Source organism: Corythoichthys intestinalis, chromosome 16, assembly GCF_030265065.1.
Source record: "Corythoichthys intestinalis isolate RoL2023-P3 chromosome 16, ASM3026506v1, whole genome shotgun sequence".
Lineage (NCBI taxonomy): Eukaryota > Metazoa > Chordata > Actinopteri > Syngnathiformes > Syngnathidae > Corythoichthys > Corythoichthys intestinalis.
The window spans coordinates 34,757,863-34,777,306 of NC_080410.1; the positions used below are offsets into that span (position 1 = coordinate 34,757,863).

General features: G+C 37.7%; 1 protein-coding gene across 10 annotated transcripts in view; it reads right to left on the bottom strand.

Moving 5' to 3' along the window:
* srcin1a (SRC kinase signaling inhibitor 1a) overlaps nucleotides 1-19,444 on the bottom strand; it is a 255,777-nt gene that overhangs the window by 70,870 nt on the left and 165,463 nt on the right. For 9 of the 10 annotated variants that reach the window (XM_057817366.1, XM_057817368.1, XM_057817362.1 and 6 more), the window contains 2 exons: nucleotides 18,102-18,439; nucleotides 5,419-5,445 (listed from right to left, as the gene is read on the bottom strand). In XM_057817366.1, coding sequence (XP_057673349.1) covers nucleotides 5,419-5,445; nucleotides 18,102-18,439 — 365 coding nt within the window. Of the gene's footprint in view, nucleotides 1-5,418; nucleotides 5,446-9,190; nucleotides 10,065-18,101; nucleotides 18,440-19,444 lie in introns of those variants that run through there. The other variant, XM_057817367.1, reaches the window with a different exon arrangement.

A 19,444-nucleotide genomic window follows, 5' to 3' on the forward strand; every position in this document is an offset into this window, starting at 1 on the left:
TCATTAAGTGATAAATCTTTTTTCAGTGAAACAAATATATTTTTGTACATTTAACATCATTTGTGAGGGTCTTAGCTTTCATATGAGCCATTGCCAATTGAATAATTAAAAGTCAGGTTATTTGCAATTGTTTTTACAAAATGGATGAGCGACAAGACTTTTGTCAGGGACTGTATTAAAAACCGTTTGAATGCAATTTTTATTGAATGAATAATTATATATATATTAGGGCTGTCAAAATTATCGCGTTAACGGGCAGTAATAACTTTTTAAATTAATCACGTTAAAATATTTGACGCAATTAATGTACATGCCCCGCTCAGACAGATTTAAATGACAGTACAGTCAAATGCCCACTTGTTAATTGTGTTTTATGGAGTTTTGCCGCCCTCTGCTGGCACTTGGGTGCGATGGATTTTATAGGCTTCAGCACCCATGAGCATTGTGTAAGTAATTATTGACATCAACAATGGCGGGCTACTAGTTTATTTTTTGATTGAAAATTTTACAAATTTTATTAAAACGAAAAGATTTAGAGGGGTTTTAATATAAAATTTCTATAACTTGTACTAACATTTATCTTTTAAGAACTACAAGTCTTTCTATCCATGGATCGCTTTAACAGAATGTTAATAATGTTAATGCCATCTTGTTATAATAAACAAATACAGTCCTTATGTACCATATGTTGAATGTATATATCCATCTTGTGTCTTATGTTTCCATTCCAACAATAATTTACAGAAAAATATGGCATATTTTATAGATGGTTTGAATTGTTATTAATTGCGATTAATTACGATTAATTAATTTTTAAGCTGTAATTAACTCGATTAAAAATTTTAATCGTTTGACAGCCCTAATTATATTATATATATATATATATATATATATACATACACATATATATATTTTTTAAATGCAAATGGTGTTTTCACTTTCCAGTATCAATTTCCCTATATTACTACCAATCAAAACGTATACTCTGTGACCTGGGCTGGAAATGATTGAGTAAGCTATATAAATAAGTGAATAGAGGTCTACTGTAATGTCCACTGTCCACGAAAGGATTAAAAAATAAAAAAATTCACACTTGTTTTGATTATTTAAAAAAACTTAAATATTATAGCAATTATATATATACAGGTAGTCCCCGGTTTACGAATGAGTTCTGTTCCTGCGCTGGCGACGTAACCTGGATTTCTGCGTAAATTAGAATTAACCATTTAAATACCTCAAAACACCCTCTAAATTAAAAAAAAACCTATCAAAAAACATGCATTATACGTCATTGTACTGTCCTTGCCAAGACGTTGGAGCTAAGTCCTAGCTAGACAGTGAGCTAAGCTCCAAAATGATGACATCAGATGTCCGTGTGGTTTGCCGACTTTATTCAGCTGCCAATGAAATCAACACTTGCAGAATTGAACTAAAATAAAATGAAATTAAATCAGTCTCATCTAGAGCTGTCCCGACTAGTCGACGTTGTCGACGCCATCGATGACGTAAATGCGTCGACGGGCAAAACATACCGTCGACAGGTTAAAAAAAAAAAAAAACATGCGGATAAAGTTTAGAATGGCGGGCGCTCGCGATACAAGCGGTTGTTACTGGCACCCCCATGGGTGCCGATGTTATTTCAATGTGACCGGCGTTGTCAGATTGAGTAAAGAGGAAGAAAGTGGGCGAGCGAGCGAGAGAAAGGGAGCGAGATCGGTGAGTTGGAAAAGTGCGCGGGTAGCGCCGAGTTGACTGGCTTCATCCCTCACGTTTTAGTTTTGGTCAATAAAAGTATCCTTAAAGAGCCATCCGACGCCTCTCGGTGTTTTTATGCATGCCGCCGCCTTCCTGAGGAGGAAATCGGACGAACCCAGACGAGCCAAGTGAATCGCCGGTGAGGAGTTAAAAACACCACCAATTTCCAAAAAGGGCAGAGTTGGTAACACGTGAAAGCGGCATAAAGCCAAAAAAGCGGACCAGAATAGCCAGAGCCTGGAATAATTTCAAGGAAAATATGGAGGGTGCCACTTTGTGTACTCTTTGCTAAGCTTAGCTCGCATACCACGGTAGCACGTCGGCTATAAACGAACACTTGAAGCGCCGTCACCCAAATGTAATTTTTGAAGACAACAAGAAACAACAAGCTAGCGGATTGTAAGTCCATACTACTTTCTAATGATTTTTTAAATGGAACTTGCCTTTATGTGCATCGTATCAACGTGCATTTTTATTTAATAAAATAATTAATATAATTATATATATTTTTTAAATGATTGTTAAATTTATTAGGATCATGGAAGCTCCCACTTGGGGAAAATATATATATATATCCTGTATATACATAATATAATAAAAATATATATGGAAACACCACTGGCCTGCTTACTGTAATCCATGACTGCACTGATGTTAGTTATTTAATATTATAAAGTTTTACATTTTGTAGTATACTATAAAATTAATACTATATTTTTTTTTTGTTACTGTGGGTATGTGTGCCTTTCATTCAAAATAATTGTGGTAATATTTCAGTGTGCCCTCTACTTTATTTTCAGGTTAAAACAAACAAAAGTTGAACAGTTTTTCCCATCCCCAAAAATGCAGAATGCACACCAGAAAAAGCATCTGAACTCACACAAAGTATTCTGAAAATGGTTGCCCGGGACATTGCAATTCATTTTAACATTTAGAAATTTATAGACAATGGCATACCACAAAAACAGTAAGAATTGTTTTGACTCCTGTTAAAGAGGTGAAGTCACAGTGTTTCCGTTTACATTTTTTTGCTCTAGTTAATGCCAGCAGCATTTGACCTCATTGTTTGTGATTTATTGTTGGTATTTATGTTATTTATTTATACGTTAATAAAGAATTTAGGTGTTCCAAAATGTTTTTTGTGAATTAATAAGCTTGAACAAAAAAATCATTATTACAGTAGTAAAAAAAAAAAAATATATATATATATATATATATATATATATTAGATTAGTCGACTTATCGTAAAAATAGTCGGCTGACTAATCGGGAGAAAATTAGTCGTTTGGGACAGCCCTAGTCTTATCTTTAATAACAGCAATTCAAATTTGTGTTTACAAGTAGCTCCTGATACAGCAATAACAAACGATTAGCATGTATCAGTTAGCGTCCGCACATAATCGAAAACAATCACATAAACTCGCCCCAAGTATTCGGCCACAACTGAAAACGCACAATAAATAGTACAAAAGGGGTTATATCAAGGGCGCAGGTTTGGTCTCAACATTGGTAGGGGACGATATAACAGCATAACCTGCATGTACACTTTTTGCTGAGGACGGGACATTAATAAGACTAAACAGATTATTGAACTGGGGTCAGAGCCATATTTCTCACAAATATGAACCTAATTGATAGGTGAAATAATCAAAGCAAAATGAATCTCTTTTGACTTGTACTACCATTTATGTAAATTTGGTTCACGTGATACAACATTCGATTCAAATCTTTGTTTTCAAAAACTACTAAAGAAACCTTTTGAAGGAAAGTCCCTTTATTAAAAAAGGGGAGCTATCTAAGAATGGGTCCACTTCTGGGGGACCTAAACTGAAACTAATCTAAACTACTATATTGGAATATAAAAGTTATTTGGGAACGGTCTACATCTGAGGCATCCAAAGTACTCTCATGAAATTCTAATATGTGATTTAATTTCACTTTTTTCATGTCAGTTCATGTTCATGTCAGTGTTCCTTATGAAGTGGACCCATTCTTGTGATTTGCACTCAGAAGTCATGGTGTTGCATTACAAAAATGCACATCATGCAAACAATGATCCAAATGAAGGTCGGCTAGCGTGCCTTCGATGTTCCTTGTGGAGGCTGGCCTGACCGTAGTAGTTTTGCAGGTTATCAAGTTCACACAGATTAATGCTATGCTAACTGTGATGCAGGTCAGACTTTTAGAAGCAAAATTAGTGGTGTTTTCCCCACCTCCACAACATTAACATCTTTTTACATTACTTACAGTGGCTTGTGCTGGTAAAAAACACCATCTAATCCTTCCTCTTCGAAGGGGATGGAGGAGGCAGCACATTGTATTTCTGTCGGCGAGGTTGTGTGAGTGTGCGTGTGTCTGTTTGACGGTAGGAGGAGGCGGGGGTTAAGTCATCAGCCACGTATGTTTGAGGGGGAAAAAATGGACCGGCACATTCAGCAAGTGAAAAGGGATAAATCTAAGTCTGAACATAATGAAAATAATTCACTTAATAATGGTAGGGTCTTTTCTATCCTTACAATATCTGGGAAGACACTCAAAATTACCCATATAACTGAACTCATTGTATAATGCCAAATAAAGTGGATGAAAAATTGGTGGGGTCAATTTGAGCATCCTGAAAAGTTGGTAGTGTTATGTCCCTACCGTCCCTATGCAAACCTACACCCTTGGGTTATATACTAGTATAGCCGTGGCCTCTGGATGCTTAACAAGCAACAAATGTGCGTGCAGGCTGTCACCTCTTCACTCGGCTGCTGCCTCATTTGTGCGTATGCCGCTGTGGAAGTACAACCTGCTTCCAGCGCCAAAATAAAATCATGCATTACAAAACAAAAGTCAACATTTAAAAAGAAAAAACGAGACACAGGCGTCGTAAAGTCGAAATCACGGAAATCGGGTCGTTGTAGCCTGGGGACTACCTGTATATAATTATTAATCATTGTTCTATTTTAATATATTTACTTGCTAAATACTTCATCACTAAGTTCAAAATGAACTACAACCACCCGGCTCACTCCCTAAATAACTCATTGGCTACCCTTGACGACGATAGACGTGAGACGTCTAATTCATTTTGACTGCAGGAGCTGGCAACAATTATTTAATTGGAAAAAAGATAACATTTTAAAGACATCAATTTAGTCATTTCGAATGTTGTCATTTGACGAGTGAATATTGCTTCTATGGATAACTTATGAAAACGAAGCAAAGAATGTCTTTCATTTCAAGACGTTTTAGTTTGTTTTGTGAGCACAAAGTACTGTTTTTTAGATATATTTTTATTTCAATGATTTCAATTTTTATTTCAATTTATTTGAATAATCATCACGTCATTACATGAGCACATCATGTAAAAATGTGATAACTCGTGTAAAAAGCTGAAAATGATCATATATTACATATTTTTATATGTGATAACTGGCATTAACTTCCGTAATTGACTTCATTTTTGATAACGACAATAACTTTGATGCAGACAAATGTAAAACCAGACATGCATAAGTTGACACACAAACTCTGTGGAGGTTCCGTTTAACTACCTCACCGCCATTGACTAGATAGACGTCCAATCCAATTTAACTGGGGGTGTGGAAGCGATCATCAAAATGGATTGGACGTCTATCGCCGTCAATGGCAGCCAACGACTTATTTGGCAGCACTTACCTTAAAGCTCCAGTAGTTGGGTTGTTGCTGCGTTGTTTCCGTCGTCAATGAAAACAAAAAAAGAGAACAATATTTTAGTTAGTGAAATGAAATTATGCTGAGTTGGAGTGTTCGCAAGGAACTCAGAGGGTTAACTCCCTCCATTAACTCTTTCACTGCCATTGAGAGCGAAAGACGTCCAATCGTGTGGCTCTATTCGTCTGCTGTGACTTTGTCGCTAATCGACATCTATAGCTGCCAGTGAGTTAAAGTGTCGCAAGCAGCTAGTCGTTCTGAAAATATACCTCTAAGATGACACATTCAAAAAAAAAAAAAAAAAAAAAGATTGGGCAGCGTTCATGAATTTTAATATTAAATCCCAACCCTCATTCTGGTGCTTATTCTTCTTATCTGCAGGCGCTTCTGAGTAATCAGTCAGTCGCTGCGAATTAATATATCTTGACGCACAAATGACGGTATGAGTTTTATGGTTATGACCAGAGTGGAGTTCTGAATCCTGAAGCTCAGAAATGTGAAGCATAAATGAAAATGAAACTATGATGTCTCATGTGAAATCTAACCAAATGCTAGAGGAAATAGCCAACATTTTTTTAGCTTTATTGACTGTTAGCTAGTTGCTATTCAAGCGTTCAATCAACTCATAAGTTTATGAAGTAGAAGTCCAATCCGTTTAGATGGATTGGACGTCTAGCGCCGTCAATGGCACTCAAATATGTGCATTCACAGCCATAAACAAAAATTGTGAAGTGTATTTCAGTTTTTGTTCTGTTTAATTTCTTTATTATAACCTTTATTAACATTGAACGAATGTATTTAAAATATATACAAAAACAAATAATAATGATTAATAAAAAAATATACATCAATAATTGCTAATAAGTTTTTTAATGACCAAAAATATTCACTTGCGCGACAAAAGGTACTGTAGTGACCACCGTCCCTGAAAGGGTTATATATATACAGGTAGTCCCCGGGTAACGAATATGTTCCGTTCCAACGTAACCGGGATTTTTCCGGAATTAACCTTTTAAAAATTCAAATAACTATCCAAAAAGTCCAAAAGTATTGTATTTTGTTTAATGGTGGAGGATACACTGCGCTCTGATGGCAGCGTTGGGTCTGGCTGGACTGTCATTCAATAATGCTTCCACACAGGAGCACTGAGACGTCTCACATGGATAAAGTATAGCTGCGCTCTGGTTTGGCCCACATTAGGCTGTAAATTGCTTCATCTTATATATGTTTGTGTATGCATTTGTAATTAAGTTTAGAGCTACAGTTTGTGGAGTTACCTGTGAGCGATTTGCTATGAGAATTGTAAATGCGTTAGCATACGTAGCATTTAAGATAGCAGACTTTTGTGACGCAAATTAGGCAAATTTAATCTACTACAGTGTATCACAAAAGTGATTAAAAAAAAGCATTTCTGCAGATATTTAAGTATATCTTTTCATGGGACAACACTGACAAAATGAAACTTTGACACAATGAAAAGTGGTCTGTGTGCAGCTTATATAATAGAGTTAATTTATTTTCGCTTCAAAATAACTTAAAATATAGCCATTAATATCTAAACCCATGGCAACAAAAGTGTCACTCCAGGAGGAAGTCTCTTCTGAAGACGGTACACAAAAAAGCCCATAGACCATCGGACAGGGTTCCAGTAATCCATGTGCTTTGTTGAGATGTCTTCAGCAAACTGTTTGCGGGCTTTCTTGTGTACCGTCTTCAGAAGAGGGTTCCTCCTGGAGTGACAGCCATGCACACCAAATTGATGTAGAGTGTGGCATATGGTCTGAGCACTAACAGGCTGACCCCCCACCTCTTCAATCTCTGCAGCAATGCTGACAGCACTCCTGTAACGAGTCACATGACATTTTGGAGGGAAAATGACAAGCAGTACTCAATTTAGACATTTACGGATGTACGTAGTTTGTAAGAGGTGTACTCACTTTTGTTGCCAGGGGTTTAGATATTAATGGCTATATTTTGAGTTATTTTGAGGGCAAAATAAATGAACTCTATTATATAAGCTGCACACAGACTATTTTTCATTGTGTCAAAGTGTCATTTTGTCAGTGTTGTCCCATGAAAAGATATACTTAAATATCTGCAGAAATGTGAGGGGTGTACTCAGTACTCACTTTTGTGATACACTGTAAATTTACATGTTGATCAGACTAGATGGACGTTTGAACACCAATCGTTTCATGCTGAGTGCTTTATTGTTAAAATGTGTGTCATTTTGAACAGACGGGCATATGTGTGTTACAGCTTTACAAATTATCAAAAGTGAAGAAACTAAAAAACTTCAAAAAGCACAATTGCTTTGTTTGCTGTTTGTCGAGCAGAACTAATTCACGTTAAGTGAGGACAGAAGTCATTTTTATAAAGTAAAATGAAAAAATGAGATAATGTGAGGTACAATTCAGTACTGCTGTGCGATTAAAAAAAAAAAAAAAAAATTGACTGGAGACAAAATGACGGACGAGACTCTGGCGTCGTACAGTCGAAATTGCATAATTCGAGTACGTCGCAACCCGGGGACTACCTGTATATATGTACTGCATATATGTACGTATGTCTATAAATGCTACCTAATACAAGTAGAATACAAGTAGAATACAAGTAGAATAATAGAATAGAATAGAATAGAATAGAATAGAATAGAATAGAATAGAATAGAATAGAATAGAATAGAATAGAATAGAATAGAATAGCCCTTTATTGTCATTATAAAGTGTACAATGCAATTGTGGAGCATCTCCCTTTAAAGTGCAGGACTGGTAGAATCTCAAAAGGGATTTGCAAGACTAAAATTATAAGATAATTAATAAATATTAAAATGTGTATGAGGTATTCCTATGTTCAGGCAGTGCAAATAATTGAAGTAAAGTAGCAGCAGTTGACAGGGAAGGCATTAAATATTGCACATTAATATTGCACGTAAATAAGTATTGCACATAGAATATGTGTGAATAGAAGCTAACTAGCAGCAGTTGACAGTGAGGCAATGAATATTGCACATAGTAAGTATTGCACATAGTATATTGCATGTAAATGAATATTGGGTTGCTGTCTACTCTTACCGAGGGGACACTATGTTGGGAAGGGATACCTCGTAACTGAAAAACAATTTAAGTAATGTGGAAATCACCGGTCAAGTATTAATGAATCCAAATCCTATGATGAAATTTCAACACTATCACAAAAGTGTCGATGCAAGAAAACCCTGCTGACACTCCATCAAGTGCGTTGCAAATATTTACGCATCTCTTGATGAGGCAACTTTTTTGACTGAATTTTGGCACGGCAAGACGAGTCCTTGCCGCTTCCCCTTCGTCCTTGGCGGTGCTAACGTGAACAATTACCGACGGCGGCTTTCCCGACTCTTATTTTTCAAGAAGAATCTCGGGAAAGCAAGACTCACTTGTGCGCACATCTGCACATATAAGGCACAGAGCAGAGTGAGTGTAGCGCTGCGTTACCTGAGCCGCATGTAAAGCAGGCTGCACTCACTTCTACCCTTCCTCCACTGCATGTCGTCATCCCTCAGCACCCCATCAGCTTTCACATTACAATTATTTGTACTTCTCTCACTCACACACATGCGTGCACAACTAAAGATCTGCATAGCTCTAGCCTAAAAAAATAAAAATCTAACAATAATACATGTAGGCGGTAGGTATTGTTTGACCGTCACCACGACAACAACGACACACAACAGGTAGAGGAGTCTCTGCTTCACGCAATGTATGAAGTCCAGCCTCACCTGCAGCAGTCCACTGTTCCGTTCATCCTCGCTATGTCCATCAAGCTTAGCGATGCGTCCGTCTCTCTCCTTCCTCCCCCATCACACATTTTTAAAATTCATCACCTTACCGGGACACTTTTTTTTCTCCGCCAGGCTCGCACCGCTGACGGCTAATTGAGCGGCGGAAAAGATTGGCGGCAAGCTCGCCCGAGTGGTCGCGACGTCGCTCTGCTCTCTCCAGTCCTTTCCTAGCTCCTCCCTCCCTCCGCTCTCCTCCACAAGAAGGAGATGCGGGGCTTTTGGCCGCGTCCTCAGAAGCCCCCCTCCACAAACCCCCGCGCTAAAAGCGCAACGTCACCTCTGTTCGTGGTTCCGAGTGCTCCGTTAATCTGCCGTTCCCGCTCGCCTGACCTTTGCAACGTGATAGCCCCGCTTGCCTAAAGTGGGAAGGGTTGCCACGGCAACTGTGGACTCCACCTGCCTCTCTCTCTCTCTCACCCCTTTTTCTCTCTCTCTCTCTCTCTTGGCCAGTGGTCACTAGAGTGAACAGCTATTTAAAAGTTGACGCTTAATAACTTTAATCCCTTATAGGACAAGTAACTATTTTTGGTCATTAAAAAAAAAAAAAAAAACCTATTATTGCTAATTATTAGGGTTGTTCCGATCATGTTTTTTTGCTCCCGATCCGATCCCGATCGTTTTAGTTTGAGTATCTGCCGATCCCGATATTTCCCAATCCGATTGCTTTTTTTTGCTCCCGATTCAATTCCAATCATTCCCGATAATTTTTCCCGATCATATACATTTTGGCAATGCATTAAGAAAAAAATGAATAAAACTCGGACGAATATATACATTCAACATACAGTACATAAGTACTGTATTTGTTTATTATGACAATAAATCCTCAAGATGGCATTTACATTGTTAACATTCTTTCTGTGAGAGGGATCCACGGATAGAAAGACTTGTAATTCTTAAAGGATAAATGTGACTTTGTATATTGTAACTAAATATTGCCATCTAGTGTATTTGTTGAGCTTTCAGTAGCCATGCCCAAATGCATGATGGGAAGTGCAACCATGACTGTGCGTAGTGCTACCAATTGATATATCTTCTCTGCGTTGGGAAATAACATAGGGTGTTAGGAAAAAGATCAATTGCTACCTTGCTTCCCCACATTGCTTCCCACGTTATTTCTAATCGTAGGGAGAGGGATTGTAAGGCTTTAGCCAATTCAAAAAAGGCTCCAAAGGCTGCCAAAATTCACTCTACTCATTTTACGCTGCCTTTTAGCTCTCTATATGGGTAAAACGGCGCCATTACAGAATGAGCGTGACAATGCGTGAGTGGGTCGTGCAGCACATGCATTGATTGTGTTAAATATTATAACGTGATACATTTAAAAAAAAATAAATGAATTACCGCCGCTATCGGGATAGATTTGATAACCCTACCTTAAGCCTAAACTAAAGACTCTGGATGAGTGTAACATATTATGTCTGTAACGTTAAATACAATTAGAAAACGATTTAATAAAAAAAAAAATATATATATATATATATATATTAAAAAAAGGTATGTCCGATATTTTTTTGCCGATTCCGATACTTTGAAAATGACGTGATCGAACCCGATCGTTGTGATTACATTTTTTTTAAAAATCATTAATCATTATTGTATTTATGAGTATGTATTTTATTTGATTATAAATGAATAAATATAATGTTGATAAAATAAGAAATAAGAATAAAATGAATAAAAGCACAAATACACTATTTACAGCCCCAAATAACACTCCTAATTATGTTTCTCCACATTGCGTGCCATAGATTGGGGATAGACGTCCCATTCATTTTAATTGGGAAGATTGGCTGTGAATGCTCATTTTTCAGTGCCTTGATGGTCCCAGACGTCCAGTTCATTTGAAGTGGGAGGGATGGTAGCGAATGAACGTTCATTCGTTTACTGCCACTCTCCCATTCAAAAAGAAAAAAAAGTATATTTTTCAACTATTTTTATAATAGCTTCATACCACAATGAACATCACTGCTATTGACAGATATAGACGTCTAATAAATTTGAACTGGAATGGCTGACACTTAATGATGATGTTTCAATGCCAGTGACGATGCTGGACGTCCATTCCATTTTTACTGGGAGGGGGTTCTCATTTGGACGGATTGGACATCTAACACAGTTAGTAGCACCTTGTGAGTCAAATGAGTGCCTTGTAAGGCTTAAAAAAGATATTGAGGGTGTATTTGCAAACGGTGCATGCAGTTGAGCTACTACAGTGTAAAGTAAAACTATAGTACTAACTTACATCCATAGATTTTGTCGAGCAGAATTTCTCAAACGTGCACAAAGCTGTTCGATTAATCGATGTTGAACCGAAACCAACTTTTCTGGTTAAAATGATCAAATCGATTTTCAATACCGCACCATTTCGGTTTATCTAAATCGCCGTAGTTTCCTCTGCATTTCCACTTCCTCCCACGAGAATGCGCGGTCTTGAACAACAATAACAACAACAACCATGGCAGTTGGCGATTCTGCTTCTTTTTCCGAGCCAATTTTGGACACAAAATGCATAACGCTATAATTAAGTGTATTATCTCATGATGTACATCAATATTGCAGTATAAGTAGAAAGATTGCAGTGGATTTCAAAATAAAACATGTACCCTTGAAACGTTCAACACTTCCTCATTTACTTCGTCTGCACAGGTTCATGTACAACACAACGTCAGACAGTAATATAGCCCCACTTATATGCAGGGCTGTCAACAGACTTGCAGGGGCCCGGGGAAAAAGAGACTATAATAGGGACCCCCCACCCCACCCCTGCCACCGGCTTGTCACGACAACATACGCAGTACTTTTAACACTTTGCAAGCAATGACCGTGTAAATTTTTCAAATTATTTAATTTGAGATGGACAGTTAAATTTAACACACCATAATGTGATGTGACACAATATAAACAAACAATTTCCATCTATTGTCCCATGTAGGCTACAATACAATACAACTGAGAGTGCTATACCCTCCTGCTAAGCAACAAAGCAGCTCATGCTCAATGGACAGCATGGCTAGGTTGTTAAGACTGCCCTGTGATAGTAGAAGTAGAAGGACTGCAGTGGGTTGTCAAATAAAACATGCAGCCTTGAAACACTTCCTCATTTAATGCACATCTTCATGTACAGCACAATGACAGACAGTAATATAGCGCTACTTATATGCGTGTGCGTGTCTGTCCCTCTGTCTCGTTCTACTGTCAGGATTGCTGCTGCTAGATTACAGTAACTAAAAGCATGCCAAGTTGTTTTTTGTTTTTGTTTTAATACAATAACATATTTTGGCAAAATACAGAGGTGTACATTTGAAAAATGAATCTATATGCACATTGTTCATTCGCCCATTAATGTGTTTGACCTGAAGTCTTTTGTAAAGATAAGATGGTCATAAAACTAAGGGATCATTCTGTTTGTTACCTTCACTGGGGTGCATATTTGTGTTTGTTTAGACAAGGTGATTGCCACCTTGCATATTGTTATTATTGAGTGACAGTTTTGCACTAATCTAATGGTATATAAACTAATGGTATATGCACTTTCTTCTTTCATTATCGCTTTAATTAAGAACAGAGCTGGAGTCTGTTGTATAAATAAAATGCTCTTAATCCCAAGGGATTGTTCTGTGTGTATTAACAGAGTTAAATTCGCTGGCACTTTCAGTTCTGACAAAGTTTAAAAAGAATAAATTCTGAATACCTATTTATCGTTATGTTTATTTTGCCAAGAAATCATAATCGATATCGGAAAATTGGGTTTGAAAGAAAATAATCGGGATTTTCTTGTTAGGCAAAATCAAACAGCCCTAACACAAAGTTACACATCAAAAAGTACTCGGCTCTCCAAGTACCAGCAAAAAGACAATATACCACTAGTGCCGTACAGTAGTAGGTCTACCGTAATTACCCAAATATAAGCACCCGTGTATATTGCGCACCCGAAATTTACCTGTAAAATCTAGGGAAAATTCTTGTACTCGTGTATAAAGCGCACCGTAATTTTAGCACCAATAAATAGTGTGGTTTTCACTATAAAAACACAAAGTGCACCTGCCAGGCTCCTGTGTTACTACTTAGCTTTTATTCCCTAAATGAACATGATTATTGATTAAGAAACAGTTTAAAGAGGGTCCACAGGGGCGCATAAACATTATGTAAAGTGTGTGGAAATCCATTGCTATACGCAAAATGAAGTCATCTGCCTTCAAATAAAATGTGTGGACAAATGAGCAGGGCCGTTTGAAGAGGTTTATGGAAATGAACTGGTTTTCACATTGACCACTTACTAACTTTAGCACTTAATGGTTACAATACTTAAACTAAAGCAGCAGATTGACAAGCTTAGCACTATTATAACTGTGTTAATGTTATTTAATCATTTTACCTCATTGGTTGTCATTGATGGTGATCAGTGTCGTTTTCGTCAATGACAATAATGACGAAAATATTTCGTCAACAAACACTTTTTCATGACGACAACGAGGCGATAAGGAGCTAAAAACGTGTTTTGGGAGACAAAAGCATAACAAGCCGAATGCCAATTTTCGTCTGACGAGACAAGACAAAAAAATGCGCAATAGTTTCTGTCACATGTTCACAATCTGTGACTGGTTGGGTCACTCGTCACACAGGCTGCAACCCCACCCCCCACTCACCAATGTCGTCTCCAGTCACTCCAGCTTGCCCACATGGTAAGATTTGTTTTATCTTGGCCAGAAAAAAATACACAATGTTGTTTCAACCTTTAAAGTGCATGTGACACGAAAAAGCATGTTTATTTCATAATACACGTGGTATTTTATGCTCCTGAATGATATGGACCGCTTGGATGTGTGTGGAAGCGATCGCTATATTTATTTAGTTTTTTGAATCCCGCGCCATGAAAATGAGTGACTTCCGGCTTCGGTCTTGCATTGAGGAGGAGGGCGCTCCGACGTGTACGGATGAAGGCGTCCTCTTCACTAAACTTGTTTTGTATTATGTCAAATACTAAGACAGCGATTACAAAGTAAACACTACAAACTTTCTTTAAATAAAGGACTACTTACGTTTGATCATTGATAGGCATATAAAAAGCTCTCCTCATGCACATTAGCTGCACAACAACTGCAGCCGCCCTCCTCCGGGGAATGAGCTGTAAATTGCCGCCGGGCGGATTGCCGATCGGCGATGACAATCGACAACCCAGTCGTCATGTCAAATGATCCGGGCTAGTTATGTGTGATTTTCCGCTTCGAAGACTTTGAAACATCACTCTGTTCGGGTTAGCATGTCAGCTAGCTGTCACGCCTCTTGGTTTGTTTCTCCGAAGCCGGGGAAGGGAAATGACATATGTCTGATTTAGGTGTCATAAACTATTGTTCGGGAGGTGCGACAGTAAAGGTGAAGTCGACAGTTTTGAACATTATGGAGTAATTTCGCCATGTCGTCCTGAATAAGTGCATTTTTATTATTTCATATTCCATTCAGCACAAGACTGTTATTTGTCATGACCATGCCATTTATTTAGCTATTGGGGAAAAAATACTTGAATAAAAAGAATATCCTGTAAAAATATTGGAGTAGAGGGACTGAAACAATGACATTTTGCGTCTCTCTTCGTCGCGTTTTCCTCGTTCTGAATCATTTCCCCTCAATGGGCTGAATAGTAAAACCGATGAGCCCAGTCTCCCACTGACGTCATCCACCTGTTGGGGACGCTAGAGCCCTATAATGGTAGGCGTGGCTAACCGGCAGATTAAAAGACTAATTTCTCGTCATCTGCGCTTTGCTAAATTGTTGTATATAGTCGAATCGTCTCAAAATATGATTCTAATTCACATAATAATGCTATCTAAGACTTTTTTTTCTCCTGTCGTATGCTCTTTAAAGGTCTGTGCTGAGTGATCACTACACACTAAATGTAACTCATAGCGTTAGCACAGAATTCACGATCGCACTAGCATTAGGCTAATGCTAACGGTGAGCGTCCTCTAAATTCTCGGACAATTTTTTTTCAGTTTTTATTTTTTTATTTTTAATTTTTAAATACAGTTCATAATGTCCATGTAGGTATAATTAATTGAAAATAATGTACTGTTTTCCTGCCGAGTGTGTATTATCACCAATTTGGCGTTGCTACAATATGTGCTTGTCTGTCAAAGTTTATTCAGAATAGTTGGAAACCTTAATTGAATTTGTTTATTTATGGAGGATTGTTTTTTTCCTATTACAGACGAAAACATTTTTAGCAAACGCCGACTAAAACTAGATGAAATTAGTCTTGATTTTTCATCGGCAAGAACTAGACGAAGACAAACAATTTTGAGTATGATTGAAATATGACTAAGACTAATTAAGTATTATCGTCCAAAAGACTGAGACAAACATTAAAAGGACTACCAAAAAGAACACTAATGGTGATAAACAAATTAGTCTTGATTTTTCATCGGCAAGAACTAGACGAAGACAAACAATTTTGAGTATGACTGAAATATGACTAAGACTAATAAGTATTATCGTCCAAAAGACTGAGACAAACATTAAAAGGACTACCAAAAAGAACACTAATGGTGATAAACAAAGCAGATCTACTAAAAAACGTAACTTTAAAACTTTAAAAAACGCTAAGTAACTTTAGCATTTTATCGGCTACAATACGGAAACTATGGAAACAGATCAACAACACAATACTAGTGTAAAAAAAATAAAAGATTGAATTTTTTTTTTTTTTTTTTTTTTTTTTACTCATTGGTTACTTACTCATTGGTTACTAGGGGTGTGACAAAATATCGAAATGGTGATATATCGTGATACTTTGTATCCCAAAAGGTTATCAATATGCTCCTGCCAAGAATCGAGATATCGTTTTAAAAAGGTGTCAATGTCTAAAAAATAAATTAAAATAAAAAGGAACCAACAAGTTGCAACCAAAATCTTCCACTTCCACCATAATAGTGTCTCAGTGAACTCTAAGGTGCTTGACGGTGCTCGACACCCAATCCATTTAGACTGGGAACGATTTTCAGGGCATTTACAGGTCACTTGCTGTACATTTTAGGGCATTTACAAGTCATTTTCTGTTGAGTTTGAGTCACTGCATATTCATTTGGCTGATTCGCGGGTCACTTCCTGTTCTGTAACACAAAATAAACCGGAAGTGACCCATAAAATACCCCAAAATCAACAGGAAATAACTGAAAATCAACAGGTAAATAACCTTAAATGGCTCAAAATTACCTCATTGCCTGGCATTGGCTGCAACTGACGGCCATAGACGTTCAATCCGCGTCCTAGTTCAAATGGATTGGACGTCTACTAGCGTTAAAGTCATTCCAATTCACAGCAGAAGCTTGTTTTTCTGTTTACTAGTTGTTTGTAGAATATCCTAGAATGATTTCCTGACCAATATATCGATAATCGTTGTATCACCATATCGTCACATCATTGTTATCGTGAGCTTTGTTCCGCAAATCGTATTGTATCGTGAGGAACCAAGAGGTTCCCACTCCTATTGGTTACCATTGATGGTAATAGATGCACAATCCAAGTGGACTACCAATGGCACTGAAACATTATTACTCACTTCTAGGGCTGCAGCTATCGAATATTTTAGTAATCGAGTAATCGACTGAAAATTCTATCGATTAATCGAGTAAACGGATAAAACAAATATATTTTTAGGTGAAGAGCAATTATAAATATACATGAGAAAACAAGACATTTCATCCAATCTTGAACAGTCATTGACATCAGTCAATCAATGTCTTTATTTTCGATATATATTGTTGAAAACAGCCAACAACTGCATCTCAGATGTAACTAGAATTAAAAAAAAGACTAATTCACTGCTTTCACTCAAAAAAACATTTAGATCTTATTAAATATATATTTAAATGCCTAAAAATGCCGTTACGCTTGATAGCACACATCACTTAAAAGTTAGGATTTTTCCCCACTTGTTTCAATTGAATTTCTATTTGTGTCAAGCCATTTTTAAGTTTTAGTTAAGTTTTAAGTTAGTCTAAACTGTAAGTCCTGATAGGATTTTGAGTTTTTGCAGTGTTCAAAATTAATGTATGGTACAGGCTGCATTGGAGCACATTAGGGACCAGTGCTACTTGGTGTTTTATCCAGCAATGACTACTGAGCTAAAATTGATCGTTAGCATTATTGAGTTTTTATTTTACACCCTAATACTCCACAGCGCTATGTTATGTTAAAGCCTGTATGTAAGACACGTTAGCCACGCATCGACATTGGTCATAATTAATAGAAACCTAGCCTTCCGCAGGGCTAACGTTACGTGAGCTACTGACAGTAACGTTAATCTTATTAGCGCTTAGCGCTCTTTATTCGCGCTTAGCGCTCTACTGCTTTAAGATGGCGGCTGTTTACTAACGCTGCCCAGACGCAGCCGAGTCTGTCATTTCGCATCTAGTTCAACATGTGATCTCTTCGAGACTCATCAGATGCTACCTGCTACCAACGTAGCATCGTGCGGGCTAGTATTTAGCAACGTCGGCGTTGTTTGTAGCGGCTGTCGGCTGCAATAAGTTTTTTTTTTTTGCTTCTTCCTCTACGCACGTGACATCAGCGCGTTGTCCTGCATTAAAGGTAGTCTGAGCAAAACGTGATGCTTAGAGCTGTCAAAATAAACGATTACTCGAGGTGAATAAAATTACTCGGGTCAGTTTTTAAACTCGAGTTGCTCGAGTATTCGTTTCAGCTCTATTCACTTCCAACTCTCCCGGTTCAAATGAATTTGACGTCTATCGCTGCCAGTGGCAGTGAATGAGCTATACTACTGTATGACTTATGCATATGCTCAAAAGTGTTAAACCAAAGTGTCCATGAAGATGTTGAAAGCACGTACCTGTTCTCGCGCAGCCCTCTCCGAGCCTCCCCTCATGCTCGCGTGCGATTGCGAAGGTGATGGCGGGTTGTGGTGCTGATGCTGCAGCTGCTGCTGCTGCTGCTGGTACTTGCTCTTCAGGTGGTCCATGAAGGCGTCCCGCTTGCGTTCCATGTCGGCCTTGTGTAGGTTCGTGAGCGCCTCCAGGCTCTGCGCCGCCGTCACCGTGTGTCGGTGCTCCGACGTGTGCACCAGGCCCACGTTAGAGAAGCGCCTGCCGCTATTGCCCAGTGTCCGATACTCCCGCGGGTACTCCAGGTCATCTGTGGAGATCATGTGAGTGCCGCCTCGCTCTGGGTCTGCGGGGGAAACGGAGGAGGGAAGTAACCATGGTGGATGTCATGGGAAAGAGAAAAGTAGCTCAAGATAGAAATGGGATGAGATAATAGACACGAGGGCCATTCCCGGTGTAAGTATCGATTCCAAAGTGCTGGCAAGGCAAGAAAAATGGTGAGCAAAGGGAAAAGGCATTTCTAATAAATCAAAAGTGAACTTGTTTTTCCGTTTTGTCATCCTAACGCCTTTAATGATCCTCTGCAGATGAAGTCAATGTCATATTTCCTCTCTTTTGACACAATTGGACCCCTGACATACTTTAAACTGTTTTTTCAAGGCACATATTTTGCATTTGAAAGGTTGCATGGCATACAACCAAACAACAACAACAACAAAAAACATCAAACGTAGATGTACATAAATTTTTTGGGATACAAAGATCTAGCAGAAAAACTTTTAGGTACCATTGTCAGTGACATTCGAACCAGATGATGAGATGATCTAAAAATGATCTGTTTTTACATTGACCACTAAAAAATCTGGGCATTTTAGCAGTTACAATACTGAAACGAAGGAAGCAGATCAACAACATTACTACTGTTGCAACTTATTTTATGTTATTTCTAGGGCTGTCAATCGATTAAAATTTTTAATCGAGTTAATTACAGCTTAAAAATTAATTAATAGTAATTAATCGCAATTAATCGCAATTCAAACCATCTATAAAATACGCCATATTTTTCTGTAAATTATTGTTGGAATGGAAAGATAAGACACAAGATGGATATATACACTCAACATACGGTACACAAGGACTGTATTTGTTTATTATAACAATAAATCAACAAGATGGCATTAACATTATTAACATTCTGTTAAAGCGATCCATGGATAGAAAGACTTGTAGTTCTTAAAAGATAAATGTTAGTACAAGTTATAGAAATTTTATATTAAAACCCCTCTTAATGTTTTCGTTTTAATAAAATTTGTAAAATTTTCAATCAAAAATAAACTAGTGGCCCGCCATT